This window comes from Chaetomium strumarium (genome assembly GCF_033439665.1).
Source record: "Chaetomium strumarium strain CBS 333.67 chromosome Unknown B0T15scaffold_4, whole genome shotgun sequence".
NCBI lineage: Eukaryota > Fungi > Ascomycota > Sordariomycetes > Sordariales > Chaetomiaceae > Chaetomium > Chaetomium strumarium.
The window spans coordinates 2,816,605-2,839,524 of NW_026944432.1; the positions used below are offsets into that span (position 1 = coordinate 2,816,605).

Consider the following 22,920-nt stretch of genomic DNA (forward strand, 5'->3'; position numbering starts at 1 on the left):
ACGGCAAGTAAGGTAGGCGATGCCAGTTGGCAGCTATGATGGTGTCCTACGTGTATGTGCTGTACAATATGTTTGAACCGAACTCACCAAAATCCCAGCTGAATGACTACCTTACATTACCTCCGCTTAACCTGGCGAAAGGGAAAACATGAAACCTGGAATTGAATGCTTTATGGCTAACTCCGTGCGTGGTAAAACAAGCCAGATCATATCAGGATACGTCAACACGAATTAAAGAGTGATGATGAGCTTCGGGTGCGTAGTAGCAAGGGTTCCGTAAGATTCCTGGGCCTGCTCTGTCTGCACGACGCGTTCATCTCATGTATTGTACACTTATACTATGGCTTTGACAACCACAACTAGGTTGCTTAAGGTATGTAAGAGCGGTACCTAGGAAGTATTGATATTACTGGTCCCTCGGCTGCCAACAGACCGCCTGAGGGCAGCCACTCAATTTGTTGCTTCAGTTAGGTACTTTGCCGCCTGCAAAGCCTCTATTATGCTGTTTGACCTTTCTTTTCCAACCACCCAACCGACTTTGACTTTCTACTAGTAGTAGTAATACACCTCTACCGGCCTCCTGCCCCCATCTTTGCTCTGACCAAACCTCTACCTCCCATCCAGCAGTTTCCTTGCGAAGGACTCAACATGAATGTGTCGATTGTCGAGTCTGCTGCATCCGCAGCATCGAGAAAGTCGCTGGAATTTGCTATAAACCACGTATTTCTCCCACCGAGGACCCCTCTGGAAGATGATGTGAGCATCCCCGACGAGCACACGCTCATAAGTGTCTTCCTTGAATCGATCAAACAATTTGCGAAGGACAATCCTCTCGCGGGGTGTGACCGGCTCGGACCGACCATCCGAATGATCGAGCGGTTGCTCAAGGTAAAGCCTGGACTGGATGAGAATGCGAAGGAGGCTCTCTTGCGACGGGTGATTCTTGAGCTAGATGAGGGCGGTATGTACCTACTAATAGTATTAATCATTGGTTTTTCCATTCCTTCTCGCTGACAACCGACACTGACACAACGAACGATCCCCAGAATACGTCTTGCTTCACATGCGAGCTCAGAATGCTGGCCTGCTTCTCACGGGCCGTCGAGACGACATCTTGGTCGAGGCTTTCGAACTTCTAGCACCCAACGAGGACGTCATGTCATGCGAGGGCCGCCTCGTCCGGCATTTCCCAGACTGCGCTGCTGCTATGCGCAGGGCGATGCTGCATGACTCTGATTTTCTCAACGAGTTCACCAACGTGCTTCGTCAGCTGGAGCTCCAGGCGTCCTCCGTCAGTCTTCCCAAATCTTCAAAATCTGGGGCGAAACACGACGAGGAGCGCGACACCAACTCCCCATTTCTCGTCACTGACATGCTGATGGGCGTCCTTGCCGGACTCGAAGGCAGCCAAGGCGTTGATCCTGTGCGGATTTGCAAGAGAAGTCGGGAACAAGTGGCCTTCAAGAAAGCTCGTCTTCCCTTTCACAGGTCGTCGACATGGCTGCTTCTGCGGGTTGCTCTACGCTTGGTGCTGGACCGAGGCAGGTCTGCAGATACGGACGCATCTCCTTACAAAGCTCTCGTCACTTTCCACCACGGTCGTCTTCTAGAGCAGGCTTGCCAGTGCGGGCTCGGCGCTGATATCAGGTTTACCATGGGGGCCAAGATAGTCCGTCGGATCAGCAAGCTCGATCCTCGACACAACGTTCCCTGGCTGCAGCGAACCCAGGAGATCATTACCGCGAACAGTGACGAATTACAGCGGCAATGGCAGATGGTTCAGAAAGAACATGTCACAATCGAGGAGAGCCGTCTCAAGAACCTTTGCTTCCAAAGCGATGCTACGCTTCGTTTGGCCAACTTGGAACAACATCTTTTGTGGATCCAATCGCGATCTATGAACGCTCGGGACACAGCCGGACCCGGCGACGAAACATCGTACTCTCGATTGCCTTCGGACATTCTACCCAGTTTTGGTCACTTCCCTGCCATAGACCGGCAAGGTTTTGTTCTCATCGAACTGGAGTCGTGGATCGAGTCGAATCTGTGCTCTTGGGTCGACAGCCGGTTGGAGCTCTACAACAGCAGGCCTGCCGAGGCGGAAGGGGATCTCTCGAAGCTCCAAGACCTCATGACTATGTACCGTAACAGCGCCAGTGACGCCTACACTGGGAATCCGGAGGCCCTGTCCGTGATGTGCTTGACTATCATGGATCTGTGGGTCGCTCTGGACAGAATCGCCGGGAAGACCACGCCCTTGCTTCTGGAGTACGACCCAGGCTTCACCCCGGACTTCCTGCACGGCTTGATCCTGCCAACTCGAACGCAGATGGCCCGCCTACAGGCCGTTGAATTCTACCTTGCGCGGAGGCGGCGAGCGGCCAGGAACGGATATCCCCACGCATTTCAAGGGTGCGGGGACCAGACATCGTTTGCAGTTCGCTACTTCGATTCGTCCTCGGAGCACAGGGATCTCTTGGACGTGATCCAGGCTGAGGCAGAGCGCCTGGAGGCCGAGAAGCGTGAAGAATGGCGCAACAAGCGGAAGCAGTACGAGCTTCTGTGCGCTGAAAGCCATCGGTCTGAGCACGAGCGGAAATGGGACGACTGGCTAAATCGGCGGGTGTGCATTGGGGGATGCACGGCCTGTCGGCTGCAGTCGCAAATGGATGGCTTGAGGATCGACATCTTTGAGCGGCCCTTGCCAGACAACCCAACGCTGTCCAAGGCCGTGGTGTTCGAGATAAGCGTCCCCGAGCCGGTCGTTATTTGGCGGAACGTAACCACGGACCTCTTTCTCGATGTGTTTCTTCGCCCCGAGAGGAGCACGCAGGACAGAGAAAGCCGACTCTGGCTGGCAGCACGCCATTCCGGCTTACGTGCTCACACTACCAGTACGAGTCGCGTCCAGCTAGCGTCTGAGATCAAGCCATTTGTGGCATCTCACTACTGCAGCAAGCACATCAATGCGGTCAACGAGGCGGATGTCTGCATCCGGCACGCGGTGGCGAAGTACGACTACTACGAAGCCGACACCCAACTAGTATTGTACACAGAAGTGTTCCAGGAGCCCTGTGTTCCGGCCAAGTGTTCGTTCGCAGAGCATCAGGCTGGGTCGCCCCTGGACGCGTGGACACGGTCGACGTCGCACACCTCCAATGACGTGATTGCATCGCAGTCGACCTGCCCGCCGGCCATGTCTCTTGACGAGTTCAGGGCATTTGGCCACCTCAGGTCCGGCGTGCGCTTGCAGTGGGCGAACGTGCTGTGCCAGCTGGAAAACCCGTCACTCAACTGGAACCGCGACTCGACGTTCTTCCTGGTCCTGCAGACGTGTCTCGAGGCAGGGCCTCCCAGCAGCAGCAGTGACGACTCGCCTCTCCGAGAGGCCCACAAGGACCTCCTGGACGATCAGCTCGTGAGCCGCCTGCTCGAGGCGCTGACTCGGGCGCTTGAACGGTTCCGCGAGAACTGGCAGAACAAAAATGCGGTCACTCTGTTGGCTTGTCTCGCATCGCGCGTCTTGTCACTGAAAAAAGCGTCCGACACGCGCACTGGCTCATTGCTGGCGTTCCTCTCCGAGATCAGGAGCGTGGCGGTCCGGTGGGCCAGACAGCTGCGGAAGAAGGTGGCGAGCTGCAGTGACGCAAACGTGCGGCGGGAACTGGACGAGCGGGTGTTGATGGCCGCGTTGATTTGCATGTCCACCTTCGACATCGCTCGTGAACATCTCGCGTCTGTCCTGAGTTCGCCAGACAGCCTCGCTGTTTTTGTCGAAGCTGCTATCATCGCCCACGATCACACGCCGGCTCCTACTAGCACCGACGATGCGTCTAATCCCATCTTGGTCTTCCTCACACGTCGATGGCGCGTGGCCATGCACAAATCGCTAGCGATCGTCAAGGGAGAAGTCGTGAAGAAGGATGGGAACCCGGGGATCCATGCAGCCATTCGCCGGTTCTGGGCAGATTACTCGCCGCCGGACTCTCGGTGGTCCGCGGGCAAACAGGAACACATTTTGGATGGTTGCATGACCCGGGAAAAAGACAGTCCCGTCAAGATCAGCCTCAACCTTCTTCACGGTCGTCTTCTCGTTGACGGATATCCTCTTTCCCGCCTACCCCAGGAGTATGAATGCCATCCAACCTACCAGCAACTCTTCGGGAACCAGATCTTGGAGGTCATGCCGTCGACCCGCAAGGGCATGCAATTTTCTGCCTGCCACGAGCAGCAGGGCTGGGTGGTGCATTTTGCCAGGGTTGCCTCTGAGCTGGTGATACAAGCCGTCTTGCAGCTTGACGACGACGACGACGCCGCCGAAACAGACTCGCGCAAAGAATGCGAGTTCATTCCTTCTTCAAAGCTTGGAATCGATGTGCCTGCGTCTTTCAAGAGGGACTATTCGCATTGGTTGGACCTTGCCACGCAAACCATCGAATTCCGATCCGCAAGCGAGCCTTGGGCATCCTCGCCGAAGAGCTGGTTTCTCGTCCAAGAGGGCGAACGCAGGGTGCTCTCGCGTGACGGGCGCTACCTGATCGACCCCCATAGCTCTACGGGGGAGGCATTGTCAGGGGCTTTACGTCCCATTGAATCAAGAGAAAACGTCGACATTGTGTTCCACTCTGCCGACAGCATGGTTGCCGTGGATCTCCCAAGGTTTTCTCTCTCGTTCACCCTGGGGGAAGGCAAGTCCCACATAACTTCCAAGCATTATTCCGGCATGGGCATCGACGAGTGCCAGAGCATTGGCGCACTGGTGGGACTACAGAGCAAACTTGTTCTGCGAGAGGAAGGCGTCCCGGCCTGCTCTACACCGCGGAGGATCGTTCTCGTGCCGAGGGGCCGGCTTTCGTGGAACAAGACGGCTGACCATGTCAGTGTGAGCGTCGCCACTTCCGAGTTACTTCGCGTGAAGCATGACGCCTTCACCGTTGGCTCGATGCTCGGCCGGATATCAAGCATGGGGGCGCTGTCCGGCAAATTCTACCTGTGCCTCCTCCACGCGGTCACTTCCCACTGCCTTCCGGACCCGCTTACATGCAGGACAGGGACAGAGGAAGCCCTGAGAATCTTGAGCTCTGCGTCGGTCCGGTCTTTCCAACAGCTGGACGTGGAATCTTACAACCTACTGCGCGAAATAGCGAGCATCTCTCCCCAGCGGATCTACTATCCTAAAGAGCTGAAGAGCATGGAACAAGTGATGTGGTCAGACAGCCTCCCAGTGTTGTCGCAGGCCGAGGCCTTTTTCCCAATGGTTGATTCCATCGTTCAGCACGCAGAGGACTGCAAGCGGTTGCAGCAAAACACTAATAGGGAGTCAGCCAATCTCCCTAGTACTAGTAGTTTTGTGCCTTTCGACCATAGTAGTAGCTCACCCTTGCTGGTCCGCCGGGCCAAGATCAGAAATGCCATGTTCCGGGTCTCTGAGTTTGGCGCGGAAGATCACACCACGGAGCTGGACCGTCCGTATCCAGGACGACACGGCCACGGCCACGGCCGTGGCACACAACAAGGCGAGAAGCTGGAGAGGACCAGGCTCGTGACAAGGTGCATCATGTCCGGCCGCGCCAACCTCGTGGAGCGCCCGTCCGATGATGGATTGCGCCAGGCCATTCTCGGTATCGCTGGCACCACGTTCCGTGGTTACGGTTTCGTTGGCGTCGACATCACCTTCAAGCTCGATTACCTCCAGCCGCACTCCCATTCCCAGTCGCTGGCCGGTCTCTGGTTTGGGCTGCACCGGGACATCCTACGAGAGCCGAATAAGTACAAGATCGCCTTCTTCCTCTCCGCCCTGATGTATGCCGAAGAGGCGAGCTGGGACGTCGTGCAGGCATTGATGGCCTTTGCCACCGACCGCTGCAGGTTCCACGCCAAGGTCACGCCGCCGACGGAGGAGCACTTCAATTTGGCCTATACAAAGTCGACGATGCCGTGGCGTGCGAAGGAGATTATCGAGAGCTGTCTGAAAGGGTTTCAACAATGCCCCGAGGCCAACATGCCGCGGCTGTCTCACGAGGGGGAGAGCACGGCCGCTACTAGACGCCGCGAGGCCTGGAAAGCTCGGTCGACCCAACTGGCGAGCATGTTCGCTTCGGAACTGGAAGGTCAGTGGAGGTGCAACTGGTGGAAAAGCCCGCCGTGCTGGACAGTGACCGAACCCACGGGTGACCAGTACGCCTCCTACACGGATGTCGACGCAATCATGCTCGAGGTCAACAAGGCCCTGCTCCTCGTTCGGGGGACCGAAGCATTCAACAAGTACTTGGACGACCTGATCGGGGAGCTGAATCGGATGAGCCCGCTGTCGTGCGCGGACTTTGAGCAGCAGAAACGGACGCTCGACTCCCATGACGGTCCCGTGGAGCCGGAGGAGGAACGAGTGTTGCGGCCGGGGTTCGTGAGAGCTAGTGCCCTGTTCTCCCGGCGCGCTCCGTCGACACAACGTCCTCAGCCGGCGGACTTCACCGAGCTCTACGACCGGGTGACGCAGACGGCCGGGGACAGCAGTCCGTTGGATGTCCTTCTCAATCGGCTTTCTGCGCTCTGCGGTCAGAAGCCGTATCAGATGGCGTACATTGACGAACTCCGTTGCAGTTCCAGCAGCATGGCCACCTTTCGCTACCAATTAAGACAGGAACTTGGGGGTCTGATGACCACTTTCGAGGACTACCTTCTCCAGTGCAAGCGGACGGCGGAGGAGATACGCTGCAGCATCCACGAGACACTCGCCGGAGAATCTATCAGCGACGGCTTGAGCCAGGCTGCCGCTCTGTATCCTCGCATTTCGCCGGTCTTCCTGCTCCAGCGTCTCACGCGCGGCTTTTGGGAGGACCTCCCGACGGACTGGCGCGTGTGTTTGGTCCACTACGGCCTGTCCCTGGCGTACCTGCAGCGGGCGGAACGGCTACTAGTCAATGCCAGTAGACATCCGGACCGATCAGGGGATCTTCTCAAGGAGATACTCAACACGGGCAGCCACGCATCCGAGGACGGCGATCCCCTGAGCTTCCCGGAGAGCCTCGTCCTCGAGCTGGAGCAGGGCATCCTCATTCGTCCCGTACAGCGGGGGATTGCCGCCAAGATGCGAAGTCCGCCCGGGGGAAGCAACTCGGTCATGCAGCTGAACATGGGCGAGGGCAAGTCTTCCGTCATTGTCCCCATCGTGGCCGCCTCGCTCGCCGACGGCAGCCGTCTCGTCCGCGTTGTGGTGGCCAAGCCGCAGTCCAAGCAGATGATGCACACCCTCATAGCCACGCTGGGCGGGCTGATCAACCGTCGTGTCTTCCATCTCCCAATCTCGAGGGGAAGCCGTCTGGGCAGCGCCGATGTCGAAGCTGTGCAACGGATGCTCGACACCTGCAGGGAAGAGGGCGGCGTGCTTCTCGTGCAGCCGGAGCACCTCCTGTCCTTCAAGCTCATGTGTCTCGAGAGCACGTGGGCCGACCGCTCGCGGAGTGAGCGTCTGGGGAAACAGATCCTGGACGTTTACCGCAGGTTTGAGGACATCTCCCGGGATATTGTGGACGAGAGCGACGAGAACTTTAGCGTCAAGAATGAGCTTGTCTACACCATGGGCTCCCAGCAACCCATCGACATGAGTCCTGAGCGCTGGACAATCATCCAAGAACTCATGGACGTCGTACTAGAGGTCGCTAGGAGGCTGACAAGCGGCCCTGACGCAGGGACGGTGAGCGGACTGCTTTTGGAGGAGGAGGATGGGACGAGTGGGCGGTTCCCTACGATCCGGATCTTGGAGGAAGCAGCGTCGAAGAGCCTGGTGAACGCCATCGCCGAGCGTGTGTGCCACTCGGGGCTGCGAGGGTTCCCGATCCAGTACCAGTCGAAGCACATGCGGCAGGCGGTGCTGGAATACATCCTCCAACCGAACCCGACCCCCCAGCAGGTAGCCGCAGTCGAGAACGCCAGCAGCGGGTTCTTCAGCGAACAGGCCACGAAAAATGCGCTTTTTTTGCTCCGAGGGCTGCTTGCAACCGGCGTGATCAGCTTTGCGCTGGGCCAGAAGCGTTTCCGTGTGAACTACGGCCTAGCCGGCCCTGACCGAATCCCGCCGACTATGCTCGCCGTCCCCTACCGGGCGAAGGACTCGCCGGCGCCGCGCTCCGAGTTCAGCCACCCAGACGTCGTCATCGTCTTGACATGCCTCAGCTACTACTACCAGGGTCTGTCAGACAACGAACTGCGCACCAGCCTGGAAGCGCTGAGCAAGTCGGACCAGGCGGAGCAGGAGTACAGCAGATGGGCCGCCGCCGCGTCTCCCCGGCTCCCCTCGTCCCTGCGTCACTTCTCGGGCGTCAACCTCGAGGACGACGTCCTCTGCAAGCAGAGCATCTTCCCAGCCGTGCGCTACGCAAAGCCCGCCATCGACTTCTACCTGGCCACGGCCGTGTTTCCGAGGGAGATGCGCGAGTTTCCGTCCAAGCTCTCGGCATCGGGATGGGACCTCGGCAAGGGCAAAAGCACCGGTTTTAGCGGAACAAACGACTCCAAGTATGTGCTCCCGCTTTCGGTGACGGCGCTCGACCTCCCCGAGCAGCGGCACACCAACTCGTCGGTATTGGCCTGCCTCCTCCGGGACGAGAACAAGGTTCAGGAGCTCGGAGTCGGGGGCGGTGACGACCAAGCATGCGGCCCCCAACAAGCGCTGACGGTCGACGCGGTGCTCGCGGCCGTGGCCACCACCACCACCACCTCCTCCTCCTCCTCCTCCTCCTCCTCCTCCTCCCAAGAACCGATGCGTGTGATTCTGGACGTGGGAGCCCAGATCGTTGAGCTCAGTAACTTGCAGGTTGCAGAGCGCTGGCTGCAATTGGTTCCAGCCGGGGAGGCGGACGCGGTGATGTTCTTCAACGACCAAGACGAGCTGTCTGTGCTCACCCGCAACGGCATTGTCGAGTCGCTCCTCGCCTCGCCCTTTGCAACCCAGACAGACCGCTGTCTGGTTTTCCTTGACCAGGCGCATACCAGGGGTACCGACTTGAGGCTGCCCGACTCTTACCGCGCAGCGGCCACCCTCGGACCCGGGGTGACCAAAGATACGCTCGTTCAAGGTAGGTTTAGGGATCTTTCCTTTACGCTTCCATTATTTATTTTCTTTGTTCCCTTTACTTTCTTTATATTTTTATATCTCTTATACTTGCTTTATTTTATTTACTTTCTTTACTTTCTTTACCTTCTTTACTTTCTTTACCTTCTTTACTTTCTTTACTTTCTCCCCTCTTTTTTTTTCTTTTCTTTTCCTTTCTTTATTATAAAACACCTAGATACCGTATACTTTCCAGGTGTCACAGGAGCTAATTCACTGTACCATTCCAAAACAGCCTGCATGCGAATGCGAAAGCTCGGCCAGGGCCAGTCGGTCACCTTCTGCATCTCATCCGAGATGAAAAAGCGAATTCGGAAGCTTGCAAACGTCGAGGAGTCCCGAAAGCTCACCGTCAGCGATGTCCTGGTGTCCGCCATCGCTGAAAGCTGGGAGGATGCCTACCGAAGCCTGCCCCTCTGGGCTACACAGGGAATCCGCCACCAGTACCAGGAGATCGTTTGGAGTAGGGTGGACAGAACGGGTGAACTTACAGTTGAGGATGTGGAGGAGTACCTCGAGAACGAAGCCCAGACGCTCAAGCAGAGGTATGACCCTCTGGCGGAGGCGAGCGGCGGCAACTCGCAGAGCGTCAGCGCCCGACTCCGCGCTGCGCTCAAGTTGGACGCCCGCCACGAACAGGTAACCAGAATCAGGGACAAGTGCGTCGAGTTTGGGCTCGCCAACCTCGACGCCATGGGCAACCTGCAGGAAGAGCAAGAGCGCGAGCTGGCCCCGGAGGCGGAGAGCGAGCGCCAGATCCAGCGGCCGCCTCCCCAAGAGCCAGCCGTGCACCGTCTGCACGCCGACGTCCGCGCCTTCGCGCTCTCCGGCGTCTTCAACCCACAGAGTCCGGCCTTCCTCCCGGCCTTCCAATCGCTGGAGACCACCAGCGCGGCCGCACTCTTCAAGTTGCCCCTGGCCAATTTCCCCAGCGAGTTGCTCGTGACGGCCGACTTCGCGCGCACCGTCAGCGCCGAGTTCGACACCAGGGGATCCTCTTACTCGGACGCCTACCAGCGACCCGTCCAGTGGCTGCTCACCCAGTCCAGCCCCGCCGCGCGGTACGGCATGCACATGGTGATCGTCAGCCCGTGGGAAGCGAACGAGCTCAAGGGCCTTCTCCTTAGCAGTAGTAGTAGTACTAGTAGTACTGTTACCACTACCACCCAGGCATCACCACGACCGCCACCATCATCAGGTGCTGCTGCTGTTGTTGGCCCAGTCCAGCTGCGCGCCTACCTCCCACGCGCCAGCCTCTCGTACCGTTCCATGGAAGACCTGAACATATATACAATCCCGTCGAGGCAGTCTCCTGCTCCACCACGGGACCTGGTCCGCCAACTCAACCTCTTCTCTGGCCAGCTGTACCTGCGCTCTTACCAGGCCTACGTCCGTCTGTGTCGCTACCTGGGGCTGTCGTACAGACCCAACGCTGCGTGGGATACCGACTTGCCGGCCGACGGGTTTGTGGGTCGGGCCGGGGGCGGAGAGGGATATGAGGAGTGCGGGTTCGAGGAGGCCAGTCCGATGGCGTTCCTTAGGGTGTTGTTTAAGCGGGTGAGGAGGGACTGTGTCGTGGATGGGCAGGTGGAGAGGACCCATATGGGGAGGGTGTTAGCGGGGGAGATTTTGAGGGACGCTGACTTTGAGGTTATTGGCAATGAGGAGGAGGAGGAGGAGAAGGAGTGACCGGATGAGCTGTGAGACGGGATGTGTGTGGATGTGACTGGGCATTGCAACATGTGTCGGATACTTCGCAGTGGGCGCCTAAGGAGAACGGAGGAAGCTGACTTTGGGGCTTGGTTGTGCTTATCTAGAGGAGGACGGTGCTTAATGGCTTCTGGCGATGGACACGGGTCTGAATGGGCGCCGTTTTTCAAGTAACATGCATTACTTAAGTAGGCGAGTTGCCTGGGCTCTCTTTGCAAGTGGATTGTCCCAACTGTTCGAGACGAGCAGGCTTGGTCAAGGTGTGTTCTCTACGTTGACGTCTTGCTCCAGTCCGCTGCTAGGCTGCCGTAGTCAGCGTCGTTGTTCTGAGCTCTTCTCTTGGGTTACGGTGAACAGAGAGAAAGCGAGGAAGGAACGCTTTCACTTGATTTACAGGGGAAACCTCCAAACGACATCGAGCACCCATCGGATGCCGCAGCGGCACAGACACGGGAAGTCCATTTAGCGCCGAAGTACTCCTTACATCGTCGTTGTATACTTGGGGATGGCTGCCCGGACTGACAGGTAACAGCGGCGGACCCCCAAACTGCCGTGCAGGTATGGCAGGGCTCTACGCCGCAGGGACGCTCGCAGCTCGGACTTGAGAAACCTAAACCTGTCGAAGGTTAGTTGTAGAGCCTGGGCATTTCGCAAGTTGCATCTAAGCTGAGACTTCCCGCGGTCGATGGTAATTTCCGGCGTGGTAGAAAACAACAGAACCGTGCATGGAGGGTGGTCCAGCCATGGGGAGGCAGCCGGTATTTCATCCCTTCGCCTCTCCCCGTCCGTTTCTGTTCTCTCTTTTAGCGATCTGTATGTGCGGGTGAGTCCTCATTGCCGTGGCATACACCACCTCCAACCAGTTGCGATATGGCCTCCTTGTCGTCAGCATGGGCCCCGAGCTCGTCGCCGGCGCCCCCGAGGAGACCGCGCATCAGCAAACGAAGCATGGTGGTGGGCCTCCGCTCGTTGCTCCTCATGGCTGCCCTTCTGGTGTCGAGCGTCTCCAGTCAGCTACTTGAGATCGGCAAGAAGCCAGGCTTCCTTTTCCCGGTCGACGGCGAGAAAGCCATCTGCTACGTGTCGGACACGGTGCTGGCCACATACTACAGCTTCTATGACGCAGCAACCTTGTACATCTTTTGCAAGCCCGGAACTGGGCAGCGAAGTCAGTCTCACAACAAGAACATCACCAAATCAACTGGCATAGCATCCTACCTGTATCCATGGCCACCCCGCTCGTCGTCGTCGCCGTTGTTGTTGCCGTCTCTCTCGGCGGATGGTCGGGGAACTCCCAACCAACGGCAGGCAACTCAGGGTTGACATCCCAGGTATCCTCGTTCAGCTTCGGCATTTTGGACGAACTATAGACAACAAGAGCCACGATTCAGACAAAATGAGAGTCACAGTTCAGACAACGAAAGAGTTACGAAGTCAATTGAGAAAGATTATGAAGAAATTCTCTACAAGTAGACCGCATTCTCTGATGAGGTAGGAACGATGGAGGGTATTGCCCTTAACAAGGTAGGAGCACTGGAGGGTTTTCCTCTTGACGAGGCAGGAGCTGGACGGGAGAACACGACAACCTGGGAAAGGGCGACCATAACGAACTGGCGGACCAGGCCATCCGACATTTGGCCCGTGACCAGTGTATCTCCCATTCTGTAGGAGAAGTTGATGCCGTTGAAATGGAGGCCAGACGACAACGCCACGAATTGAGATCCCGTACCCCATTCACCTCGGGGATCTTGCGATGCTGGCACAGGAAGGTCGGCCACTGAAGATGGAACCCAAATGGGCTGGGCCATTCGCGATCGATCAACGGAAAGGCCGTGTCGGTTATACTAATTCAATCATTCGGAAGTCATTTTCATTCGCAATAATAGAAGGCTCCAGTGCAAGTCAACGCTACCCCACCGTTCGTCTCACTCATCTTCGTCTTCTTCGTCTTCTTCATCCGTCGCCATACCGTCCCCATCCTCCTCTCCCAACTCGATGGGGTCGATAACAGAACACAGAGAGTCCCATTCAAAGGGCTTGTCAATTTGGATAACTCGGTCGCACTCTGGTTCCGGCATCGACAAGTGAGGCACCAACTCCCGAATTGGCCCAGCACCATAGGCCGGTACTGCCTGCCTCGATGCTACCGGCACGTAGTCCTGTGGGTTGACCTCCTTCCAGTCTTTGCCAATCCAGCCAGCCAACAAGGCTGTCCTTGGTGTGAATGTACAGCATCGACCCAGAGCCGCGCATGGAGGACAAGCCTGAGTGCGTGGGTCGTATTTGCATGTGGCTCCAGCGGGGATGTCTTCGTTCTTTATGATGAGGCGGGTGTCGGAATGACGGTGATCCAGCGCATCATCTGCTTCATGTGATCGACTTCCAGCTTTTGGACTGTTGGTCTGGCGCCCCTGACGGCCAGGGGTCGCCAGAATCCTTCCGGAGCCTCGGGATAATCTTCTCCGCGAACCAGCTGGATCAATGCCATAGCCCTCTGGTAAAGCTCTTCCACCGCTGTAGCATCGCCAGCTCTCAGGCCCTTCCGTGCCTTCCGGATCATCCGCCAATGTGCTTGTAGTCGAGCGGTAAACCATTCATCCTTGGTATGATGCTTCCACTCTACCCTAATGCCGAGCGCGTTTGCCGCGCCAAAGTCCCTGTATCCGCCTACCGCTGGGAGCCCAAAGTACGGAGTGGGGTGTTCTCCGTGATCCATACACTAGAGCACGAGGGTGAGGAACGAGGGTTTGTTGGAAATCTCGCGCTCAACTGCCTGGCGAATCCGTAATGCTAGCGTGTGCGAGACCGAGATAGACAAACGAACATTGCCACGGCCGACCCGATAACCGGTAAAGTGGGCTTTCAAACCATCATTCCTTTCCTTCCAGAAAGACATCACCAACCGACCGACTGTTTTGCCGGCCTTGTCGGGGTGCGGCCGATACATAGACTGAACTAGCATCGGAACTGACAGAGCCAGAGCTGAGGTCATACTGGAGAAATAGAAGCCATCGACCTCGAATAGCGGGCTGGATACATTGGTACCCCAACGTACCCGCCAGTTGGGCTGGAAGCCGGTCGCGCGACGAACGTCCCTTTCGATCCTTTGGAGTATACGGGCACTGTACCGTAGCATCCATGCTCACCAATGTGTTCAGCCATGGCGCGTAGGTCTGCAACATCAACATGATTGTTTGTTCAGCCATACGCTTGGGTTCAGGCGTCCCACCAGTTTTCAGCCCCTCGGTGCCAAACTGAGACATCACAATGAAGACGTGACGTCCGTTTGCGGGAGCCCTGGAAGCAACGTCGTAATGGGTTGGTCGGAGAGTGTTCCTGGGATTTGCCTGACATTTGACAATTCCATTCTTGTGTTCCCCATCTCTCCGCTGGGCATTAATCGTAAAGCCACAGTAGGCACCCATATCGTCGCTCGCCGTTTGATTCGGACCGAGGTCAAGGTTGGTATAGGCTCTCACGTAGACGACCGAGGTACCGTCGGGTGGCCAATCGCTGCTTTGCTTGTCGCACCGGTCAATGAGGCCACGGAGCGTCTAGTTCGGCAGTTGCATAGCCTGACGAAAACTCGGCCGAAACACTAGGAAGTCCCGTCGTCAGTACTGGTGTAGTGTCAAGCAAAGACTAGAGACAGGACCGTTCATAAGTTGGAGTGTCTTACACCTGGTGCACATCTTATCGACGTTGTTGTAGAAGTATGCATCGTCAAACACCCTGCTTGCGATATCTGGGCGGAGGCCCAGACTCTCAAGGTTCGCCCGCTGTGCCCTGATAGGGAGCCATAAGGTCCTCACGTATTGATCAAAGATTGTCCCCCGCCGACTCCATTGTCTCACCTCGGAACTCAGGGGTGTTACCTCCGACAGGGCGCTCAAAGCAGCAAGCTTCTCCTGCAGCGGCCAATATCTGACTCAGATTCTGAGGTGTCTCTGGGATCGCCGCTAGATCGCAATGTCAAATCAGCATCTGGAATAGCCCGCACAAAATGGAGCTGTGGGATAAGTACTGACCGTAGAAGCCCGTTCCATATCGCACAAGGTATACTCGATGCAATCTCTCCTGCGGGTACTGCTTGGTGCCCATCGAAATTCCCTTCTCGCCACTCTTCAAGTGAACGCAATCTTCGGCCTCCTTGCACTTGGCAGGGAGTGGTTTAAGACTTTCGCTCTGATATCGGTAATCGGTCGAGACAATGACGGCCCTCCAAGTCTCGATCGGTGCACACCCCCCGTCCCGAGATCTCTGAGCCTCAAGGCCGCCCGCGGATGATTCTGATCCGAGCTCGGACATGATGGTCGATGGGCGGTTAAGGAGTGGAGAGGTGACAAGGGAAAGCCCGATTTTCTGAGCAGAGAATTGATGTGTGTGAGGAGGGAGAACTGAGTGGGAATTGGAATGTGGATGGATGATGGAGAGTTGAAGAGGGGGAGGCGACCTTTTTATAGACGAGGGCCCAGGCAGGGAGGCGCAATTGCTACGACGTCTGAGTGAAGATGAAGCATTATGTGCAAGGCTAAGTGACTCATACCAAGTATAGTCATAAGGTCACTTGTTCACAGAAAAGTCAAGATGAACGGCCACTTAGTAGGTTATAAGGTGTTACAGGTATGATTGGTCACCTGGCTATAGCAGAGTTGAGATGATGGGTCATTCGCAAGGCCTGCAAGATCATATAGATGTGGTCATAAGCTCACTTCTTGGGCGACGGCAGCGGCGGCAACAACAACAACAACAACAACAACAACAACAACAACAACAACAACAACAGACCACCACCTGATCACGGATCGGCGGGCGTGGGGCCATACCACCACGAGGTCCGCGACAAGGCAGCCGTAAAGTGGCACTATGATACGAGGGAGCTCGGCCAGGTCAATTACCCGACAGAGATTGCCACGTCGAATTCGGCGGGAGAGCTGGGACGGACGCACCAGGAGATGGAGGCATGACGAGAGTTGTTAGGGTACTCCTGGCGGACCGTGTTGGCAATGGTGGGAATAGCGCGGCGCAAACGGGCTGCTCTCGTGGTTGATGGTTCTTGCCGATATCGTAGGGTTTTCCGTCTTGGACATCCACCGCATACACGTACTTTTGGCCTGAAAACCTGTGGTGTCCGAGTGAGAAGTTTTGGATAGGTATTTTCTATCAGCAAGTTTTTGTACAATCGTTGCCGGATTGCTTTCTACCTTTCAGGATTCCATGTCCGGGTGCTTGTTGCTGTTCGATCCCGATCTGATAACGCTCGTGTTCGTATCGGATTCGGATAGCTGCATATATCCGAGCCGTCGGAATCCCAATGGAGCGCCAAGAAAAGGGGTCCCGATCTCTCAATGGGCTGGCGATTTGAGCATGCCAAGGCCCTAGAAAGGCGCAAAACTCGGAAACGGGCAGTTCCGTGGCAGCAGGCGACGAACCACAAACGGGCGTTCGTCTGGCCACTGCAATTTTACCGGAGTGGGGTCAAAATAAAACCGAGGGGCCGAGTGAAAAAAAGAGACAAGGGCATCGCCGTCGGCATTGAGTGAAATTGAACGATTCGGAACCTGGAAATTCAGCGACGCGACAGCAACAACTCTGCCTTTCATGAGCTGCTCACCACCCTAATCCGGCACGATGGACACCGCGCTCGACATCCTTGATCCCCTCGTCTTCGACAAGGCCTACGCCTACTTTGTTCCCGCCAGGTCCGTACAGCCAAATGCTACAGCCCATGGCGCGCTCGGCCTGGGCCGCTTCAGCTCCGACTTCGCCGCGGCATCCGGTTCCCACGGCTCAGCATGGGCACGCGACAACATCCTGCGCCAATGCATCTCGATCATGATCATCACCCAAATTGGCGCGACGTCGCTGTACTGGATCTTCAGCGCGCTGTCGTACTACTTCATCTTTGACCGGAGGCTGGAGTACCACCCGCGCTTCCTGAAGAACCAGGTCCGGCAGGAGATCGTATCGTCCATGAAGGCGGTGCCCTGGATCAACGTCCTGACGCTTCCCTTCTTCCTCGCCGAGGTGCGCGGCTATAGCCTCCTCTACACCGACGTGGACGAGTACGGCTGGGCGTGGATGGGCATCTCGACTGTGCTGTTCATGATCTGGAACGATTTCTTGATCTACTGGATTCACCGCCTGGAGCACCACCCCAGCGTCTACAAATACATCCACAAGCCGCATCACAAGTGGATTGGTGAGGAATTGGCGTTCTCTGACCGGTCCGTTTCGTCTTTGCTAACCTAGCTGCCTTGCAGTGCCGACGCCATGGGCCGCGCTGGCCTTCCACCCGGTGGACGGCTGGGTCCAGTCCCTGCCTTACCAGTGAGTCAAAATAATATCCTCCACAACTCGCGTGTGTACCTCGGGGGACTGACCGTTGGCAGCGTCTTCGTCTTCGTCTGTCCTGTCCAAAAGTACCTGTACATGGTGCTCTTTGTTCTGGTGCAGATCTGGACCATTCTGATCCACGACGGCGACATGATCACGGGCCATTGGCTCGAGAAGTACATCAACAGCCCCGCCCACCACACGCTGCACCACATCTACTTCACCGTCAACTACGGCCAGTACTTCACCTGGGCCGACAGCTACTTCAAGTCGCACCGCCCGCCCCAGCCCGACCTGGACCCCCTGCACGACGCCTTGAGGGTCATGCGCGAGAAGGGGCTAGTAGATGAGAAGGGGCAGCCGATTCCGGGAGCCAAAGAGAAGGACAAGAAGAAGGATCAATGAGCCGGGTTGGCGTGGTCCGGAGAGGGGAGTAGGTGTGGGTGGCTTTGCATTGAGGATTTTAACGCTGCAGATGAGCGAGCGAACAGCGGGTTTGAGTTTCGGGCTGGTTCAAAAAAGCGTTTACGAGAATGCCTATGCCTCGATGAGCGTCACGGAGGTTACGAGTACATATTGTGGTTTGGACACACGCTTACATACACATCTTAGATACTGTGTTTTGGGTTCTAGACCGATCCCAGGCCGAGTTCCGCTCGCAGCAGCCTCGCCGGCTATTTAATGTTATTATAGACTTTAATACCATCCACGCCGATTTATGACAGTTTCATCTCAGAGGTTTTTATGCAGCGCAAGAAACGGAAACCAGCACGGGGAACAATAACAGTGCATTGCAGCACCACCCAGAGGTTGGTTCCTTGTATTTCGACTCTCACGTCAGGCCATCCCCTCATCAGCAACTGCGGGGCAACGGCGGGCAACGTATCATCATCAATGAACGGTGAGAAACTTGAAGGAGTGCGTGTTTCCATACATGCAGGTCCGTCCGTCACTCTCATCAAATACACGTTCGTATAGAAGGAGCTTCCATGTATACGATGCAAACAACCCCAGCTGAGATCCAATGCACTTCAGTGCCTGACTTGGCTCTCGGACAATAACCTCCCGCGTTATGACCAGATTCGACAAACCCCCGGATCTTCCGAACCTTGGCTGGGTTACTCGGTAGGGTGTCAGCATGCAGCCAAGCAGCAGCGACTGGCACCGTTACGTTACACACTTGACAGTTCAGTCAGATCAACGTCCACGTTGTAAGAGGAATCTGGGAGCCCGACCAAAACCCTTCTCCCTTCTCAACGATTCACCGGCCCGTGGCTAGCATGGTGTCATTCCCGCCCCACTTGCGGTTCCTGCAGGTCGAAGACGGAGATGTTGGTAGCCAGCCCATATATCCGTGACAGGCTTCTCCGCAACTCAGCCTGATATTGCGCAATAACCCGGTCGCGGCGGCAGGTCCAGATCAGCGGGTCGCCCACCCTCACTCAACCTTGCAGCGGGGGAAGGGCTTGCCTATTACTGCTTTTCAATCTGGGGTTGTATCCGGGGAATTGGCAGACTGCAGGACCCAAAGAAGCTAAGTAAGGACGGGCAGACAATTGGTGGCTGAGAGGGAAGGAATGAGGAACTAGTATGTGTGCCTCGGGGTATATAAGTATACTAAGGACCTGAAACCCCAATGGCGGTAGAGCTCCGGTGTAGTAGGTTTAGCTGGCCGGTGTGCGTTCTTGCCGGATTTCGACTTACCTGAGAAGATGCGATTCTACGTATTGCTTCTCGCCGCTGTGGCGGACGCGGCGGCTGCGACGAAACACCCCGTTCCTGGGCCGGATGAGGATGGGCGGTACACCATCTCCGCGCCGGGCATCAAGGCACAGGTAGGAACTGGAACTTTCAAGGAGCACGGAGCCTGAGCTGATGCATCTCTACTCTCTAGTTCATCCCTTACGGCGCCACCCTGACGAACCTGTTTGTCAAAGACAAGAACGGAAAGGATATCGACGTGGTGCTCGGCTACGATGATGTCGACTACTACCGTCAGTTTCTACATCCGGCTCTTCAGTATTTTTAGAGGGTACGCTGACACTCAACGACAGCGAAGGATCCTGGCCACCCGGTGTATAACGCAATTCCAGGCCGGTACGCCAACCGCATCGGCAATGCGCAGTACAGCATCGACGGGGTGACGTACCATACCGAGAAGAACGACGGCGACAACACGCTGCACAGCGGCACCAACAACTGGTCGTACCGCTTCTGGAACGTGACGGCCTTCTCGCCAGACTCCATCACCTTCTCCATCCTGGACGCGTCCAACTCGTCGCTGGGCATGCTCGGCCGCGTCGAGGCAAGCGTCACGTACAGCGTGACCAAGAGCAAGTGGCACATCAAGATGAAAGCCAAGTCTCTCGACCAGAAGACGCGTGAGCAAAAAGCCCCTGCCTATATCCCAACCCACCCTCCTCCGCCCCTTTTTCCCACCACCACCGTTCTTTCGTACGTTGTAGACTGACACGTACGTTTGGAATTCCGGCGGAAAACCAGCCCTCCTGCTGACCCAACACACCTACTTCAACCTGGACGCCTACCGCAACCCGGCCACGTCCAAGATCTGGGACCACACGCTGTACCTGCCCTACTCGGCGCGCTACCTCGAGGCCGACCAGGGCGCCCTGCCGACGGGCAAGATCCTGACGGCCGCACCGAACTCCATCAACGACTTCGCCTCGGCGCCGGACCTCGCGCTCGGCCACGCGCGCAACCAGACCGGCTTCGAGGGCAACTGCGGCGCGGACGGCGCCTGCGAAGGGTACAACGGCTACTGGCTGATCGATCGGCCGAACAACAACAACAACAACAACAAGAACGCGGCAGTGGTGGTGGCGAGATTGGCGAGTGCCTTCTCGGGCGTGAAAGCTGAGTTGAGGACGGATCAGCCCGGTCTGGTGCTGTATTCGTGCAACTGGATGGATGGGAGTGCGGACCTCAAGCGCAGCACGCAGGGGATTGCGGGGGTCAATGAGAAGGTGGTGCGGAGCAGTTGCGTCGCGATCGAGGCGCAGGACTGGCCGGATGGTATTAACCAGTGAGTTTATTACTATCCAAGTTTATTAGCTTTGGTTTTGTTGTTTTTTTTCTGTTGATGACTTGACGAGAGGATTGAGCTGACATGGGGTCCGGTGATAGTCCCGAGTGGAATCGTACGAGCGCGCAGATTTACGGGCCGGGTCGGACGTATAACTGGGAGAGTTCGTGGACGTTTGGGTTGCTTTGAGGGTGTGGCATGTTACGTGAGTCTCTCTGGGACAAAGGCAAGGTGGAAGGAAGGTCGAATGTGTAGGGTGATTCTGATGAAGGGGTCTGCTGTGCACAGCATGAACAGCAGCCGGTTTGTGTCCTACAGTCTCAGAGCTTAGCCGCAGAACTAGCACTTGGGATGGATTTCGATTCGATGTGGTTGACACTCAGCACTGTATCGGATGAGACTGGTTTCCGCTTGGTTTCTCATCGCGAAGATGGAGATCTCACGACAACTACCATAGTCGCATAAATCTGCTAGTCGCGTATAAGTGCCATTGACTCTGACAATCGCGTAGCTCTGGTAGACGCGCGTGTAAGTCGTGTCAGTCAAGACGCGGTTACATACGTAGGTAGAATAGAATTGACGCGAGCTCTAGGACAGTAAATCACTCCAGGGCCAGTCTTTCCAATAGGTACGCGGACTTTTAGCTGTAGCGGGCATAGCCCTCCTGCAGTATGACATAGTAACTAGTACTGAAGAACGCACGGCTTGCTCAGATTCATCTTTAGAGCCCGCGGGGGGGGGGGGGGGGGGGGGGGGGGGGGAGAGGGGATGAGCGATTCAAATAGAGTCCTAGGTTTGCGAGTTTGTCTCTCTGTTTGTGATTCTGGCATTCCACTGTCCAGCAAAGCCGGTCTGAATATCTAGACGAACGCCCAATAGTTGGTACAGCTTCAGCCTCCACTGCCTCAAGAACGTGTACGGCACGCTTAGGGTATAACGCGCTAGTAAAATGTAAGCTGTTCAGTTAGTAATGAAATGGGCATGGCTTTGTGCCATGCGCTGGGAGTCTCGAGGGCCAGGCGCAGTGAGGAACAATGGAATCTGTGGCCTGAACCGTAAGGCGCCTTGTCACCACCGCGAACAGTCCGTCTGTTCTTTGGGCACTTGCACCACTATTCCTACCCCGCACCTGCTAAAAGCCAGTTTCAACTTCTCAAGCTGCAAACCATCAGGTGTTTGGCTGCTTTCTCTGACATTCATCTCCGACTACCGACTCGTCAGTGGCTGATCCATCCAAAGATCACCACTGCCAGTCGAGGTTTGCTTTCTCCCATCACAAGTTATCACCTTTCACGAATCATGATAACCACCAACTCTGCCCCTTCAACGATGGACAACAACACGGCGGCTGAAACCAAGGCGCTGGCGGAGGCCATGATTAGAGTAGTCGAACCCCTTAGCCTGACGGTAATCCACCCATCGCCTTTGCCCTCGTGGAAATAATGTTAGCATAGAGTCCACTTTGCTGAACCCCATTTACAGAGCATCATGGACTTCACATTCAACATGGTTCTCGGCACCGGGGATGTCAGTGACGAGCGCAAGATAATGGACTACTGTAGGTGACATAATCATCCATGACCGGGAGCCCCGGCTCCAATCGTCACGCGGACGAAGGAAGGAGGCTAACTTATAGAGAAGTCGTCGCGCTTCTCCAGCCCTGGCTGGCTGCCGAAGGGCAGACATTCGTCGCTGTGGAAGCACGTGGGCAGCCCAACCGTCTCCCGGGTTCGGTCGCAATGCTCAAGGAAAAATACAAGACCACGCTCCAGGAGCTCGAGGGCCTGATCCAGGAGTTCATAACCGACAAGGCAAGAGAGCAGCCCAACAAGGACAACAATGTAGTGCGCACCAAGCTCATGACGTTGCTCTACTGCCCGCTCTTCTGTGCGGTCGTCGACATGCGCTTTGAAAAGGCCAAAGCCGAGATCCAGGGATTGGATCAGAAGCTCAGACGCATGCGGATCGCCGGAGGCGAGTTCCTCTGCTGTCTCTTCCGCTGCGTAGACGGCAAAGACCTGAACCGCTACTTGGACCGTGTGATGTTCTACGCCTCCGAGTTCATGACTGCCCTCGTCGAGATCCGGTTCATTGAGGGTCGGGACGGCGTCGGAGATTGGTGGCCGTTGGCCAATCGAGTCGAGGTACACGGCTGCGGGCTACTCTGGGTGTTGATCAACCTTCGCTTCTCACGGGAACCCTGCGTGGCACCTAGGAAACATGGGTACCCTGAGAACTTCACCTGGAGGTGGGGTGAAGAAGAACACGGGAAACTCCTCTTTCACCTCAGCAATCAGAACATTACAACGGTGAACATCTGGTTCGACATTGGGCCCCAGCACCTCGAGGTCCTCGATGACCCACCCTACGTACCAGAATCTCCCTAATTTTACCGCTGACTGTGTTGGGGCCGCGAGTCTCCAGGAGGAGGATGGTCTCTCTGATGGAAAGGGGGTGGACTTGAGCACTGCGGTTTGTAGTAGCTTAGTACCTAGCTAACCATCTGGCGATGGAGAGATACTGCTGTCTCGTCTCGATGGAGAAAGCAGGTTAACTGGGAACGGGACCATGGCGCTGGCCTTAACTTTCATGAACGATGCTGTAGTGAACCCTTTGTTCTCGACGTGAGTACTAGTAGTAATGGCCAATCCTGCAAAATAGCCCCAGGGTGTGGCCCATCCAAGCGATCTCCTAATTGCTCACGACGATAGGCTGCTAGAAG

General features: G+C 56.4%; 5 protein-coding genes across 5 annotated transcripts; 4 read left to right on the forward strand and 1 right to left on the reverse strand.

Annotated features, from left to right (window-relative positions):
- Positions 1–648: 648 nt before the first annotated feature.
- On the forward strand, positions 649–11,013 carry B0T15DRAFT_556437 (uncharacterized protein; the record flags this gene model as incomplete). The annotated part of the gene is made up of 10 exons (XM_062870418.1): positions 649–961; positions 1,047–2,623; positions 2,660–2,805; positions 2,839–3,603; positions 3,643–3,746; positions 3,780–3,860; positions 3,894–4,093; positions 4,127–4,569; positions 4,600–9,074; positions 9,345–11,013. 10 exons carry the CDS (start codon positions 649–651, stop codon positions 10,796–10,798), a joined length of 9,558 nt encoding a protein of 3,185 aa, XP_062721685.1. The 3' UTR covers positions 10,799–11,013.
- Positions 11,014–12,744: 1,731 nt separating this feature from the next.
- Positions 12,745–15,127, reverse strand: B0T15DRAFT_511772 (uncharacterized protein; the record flags this gene model as incomplete). The annotated part of the gene is made up of 6 exons (XM_062867933.1): positions 12,745–13,083; positions 13,164–13,492; positions 13,875–14,373; positions 14,417–14,439; positions 14,499–14,605; positions 14,844–15,127. The coding sequence occupies 6 exons, from the start codon at positions 15,125–15,127 to the stop codon at positions 12,745–12,747; spliced, it is 1,581 nt and encodes a 526-aa protein (XP_062721686.1).
- A 1,094-nt stretch (positions 15,128–16,221) lies between these two features.
- B0T15DRAFT_214130 (C-5 sterol desaturase-like protein) lies at positions 16,222–17,730 on the forward strand. The gene is made up of 3 exons (XM_062862711.1): positions 16,222–17,021; positions 17,083–17,149; positions 17,212–17,730. The coding sequence occupies exons 1-3, from the start codon at positions 16,451–16,453 to the stop codon at positions 17,558–17,560; spliced, it is 987 nt and encodes a 328-aa protein (XP_062721687.1). The 5' UTR covers positions 16,222–16,450; the 3' UTR covers positions 17,561–17,730.
- An 812-nt stretch (positions 17,731–18,542) lies between these two features.
- Positions 18,543–20,790, forward strand: B0T15DRAFT_214132 (galactose mutarotase-like domain-containing protein). Its single transcript, XM_062862712.1, has 5 exons — positions 18,543–18,990; positions 19,050–19,149; positions 19,210–19,536; positions 19,658–20,198; positions 20,300–20,790. Exons 1-5 carry the CDS (start codon positions 18,868–18,870, stop codon positions 20,385–20,387), a joined length of 1,179 nt encoding a protein of 392 aa, XP_062721688.1. The 5' UTR covers positions 18,543–18,867; the 3' UTR covers positions 20,388–20,790.
- A 436-nt stretch (positions 20,791–21,226) lies between these two features.
- B0T15DRAFT_533816 (uncharacterized protein) lies at positions 21,227–22,887 on the forward strand. Its single transcript, XM_062869385.1, has 3 exons — positions 21,227–21,605; positions 21,681–21,756; positions 21,840–22,887. Exons 1-3 carry the CDS (start codon positions 21,498–21,500, stop codon positions 22,583–22,585), a joined length of 930 nt encoding a protein of 309 aa, XP_062721689.1. The 5' UTR covers positions 21,227–21,497; the 3' UTR covers positions 22,586–22,887.
- The last annotated feature ends 33 nt before the right edge of the window (positions 22,888–22,920 follow it).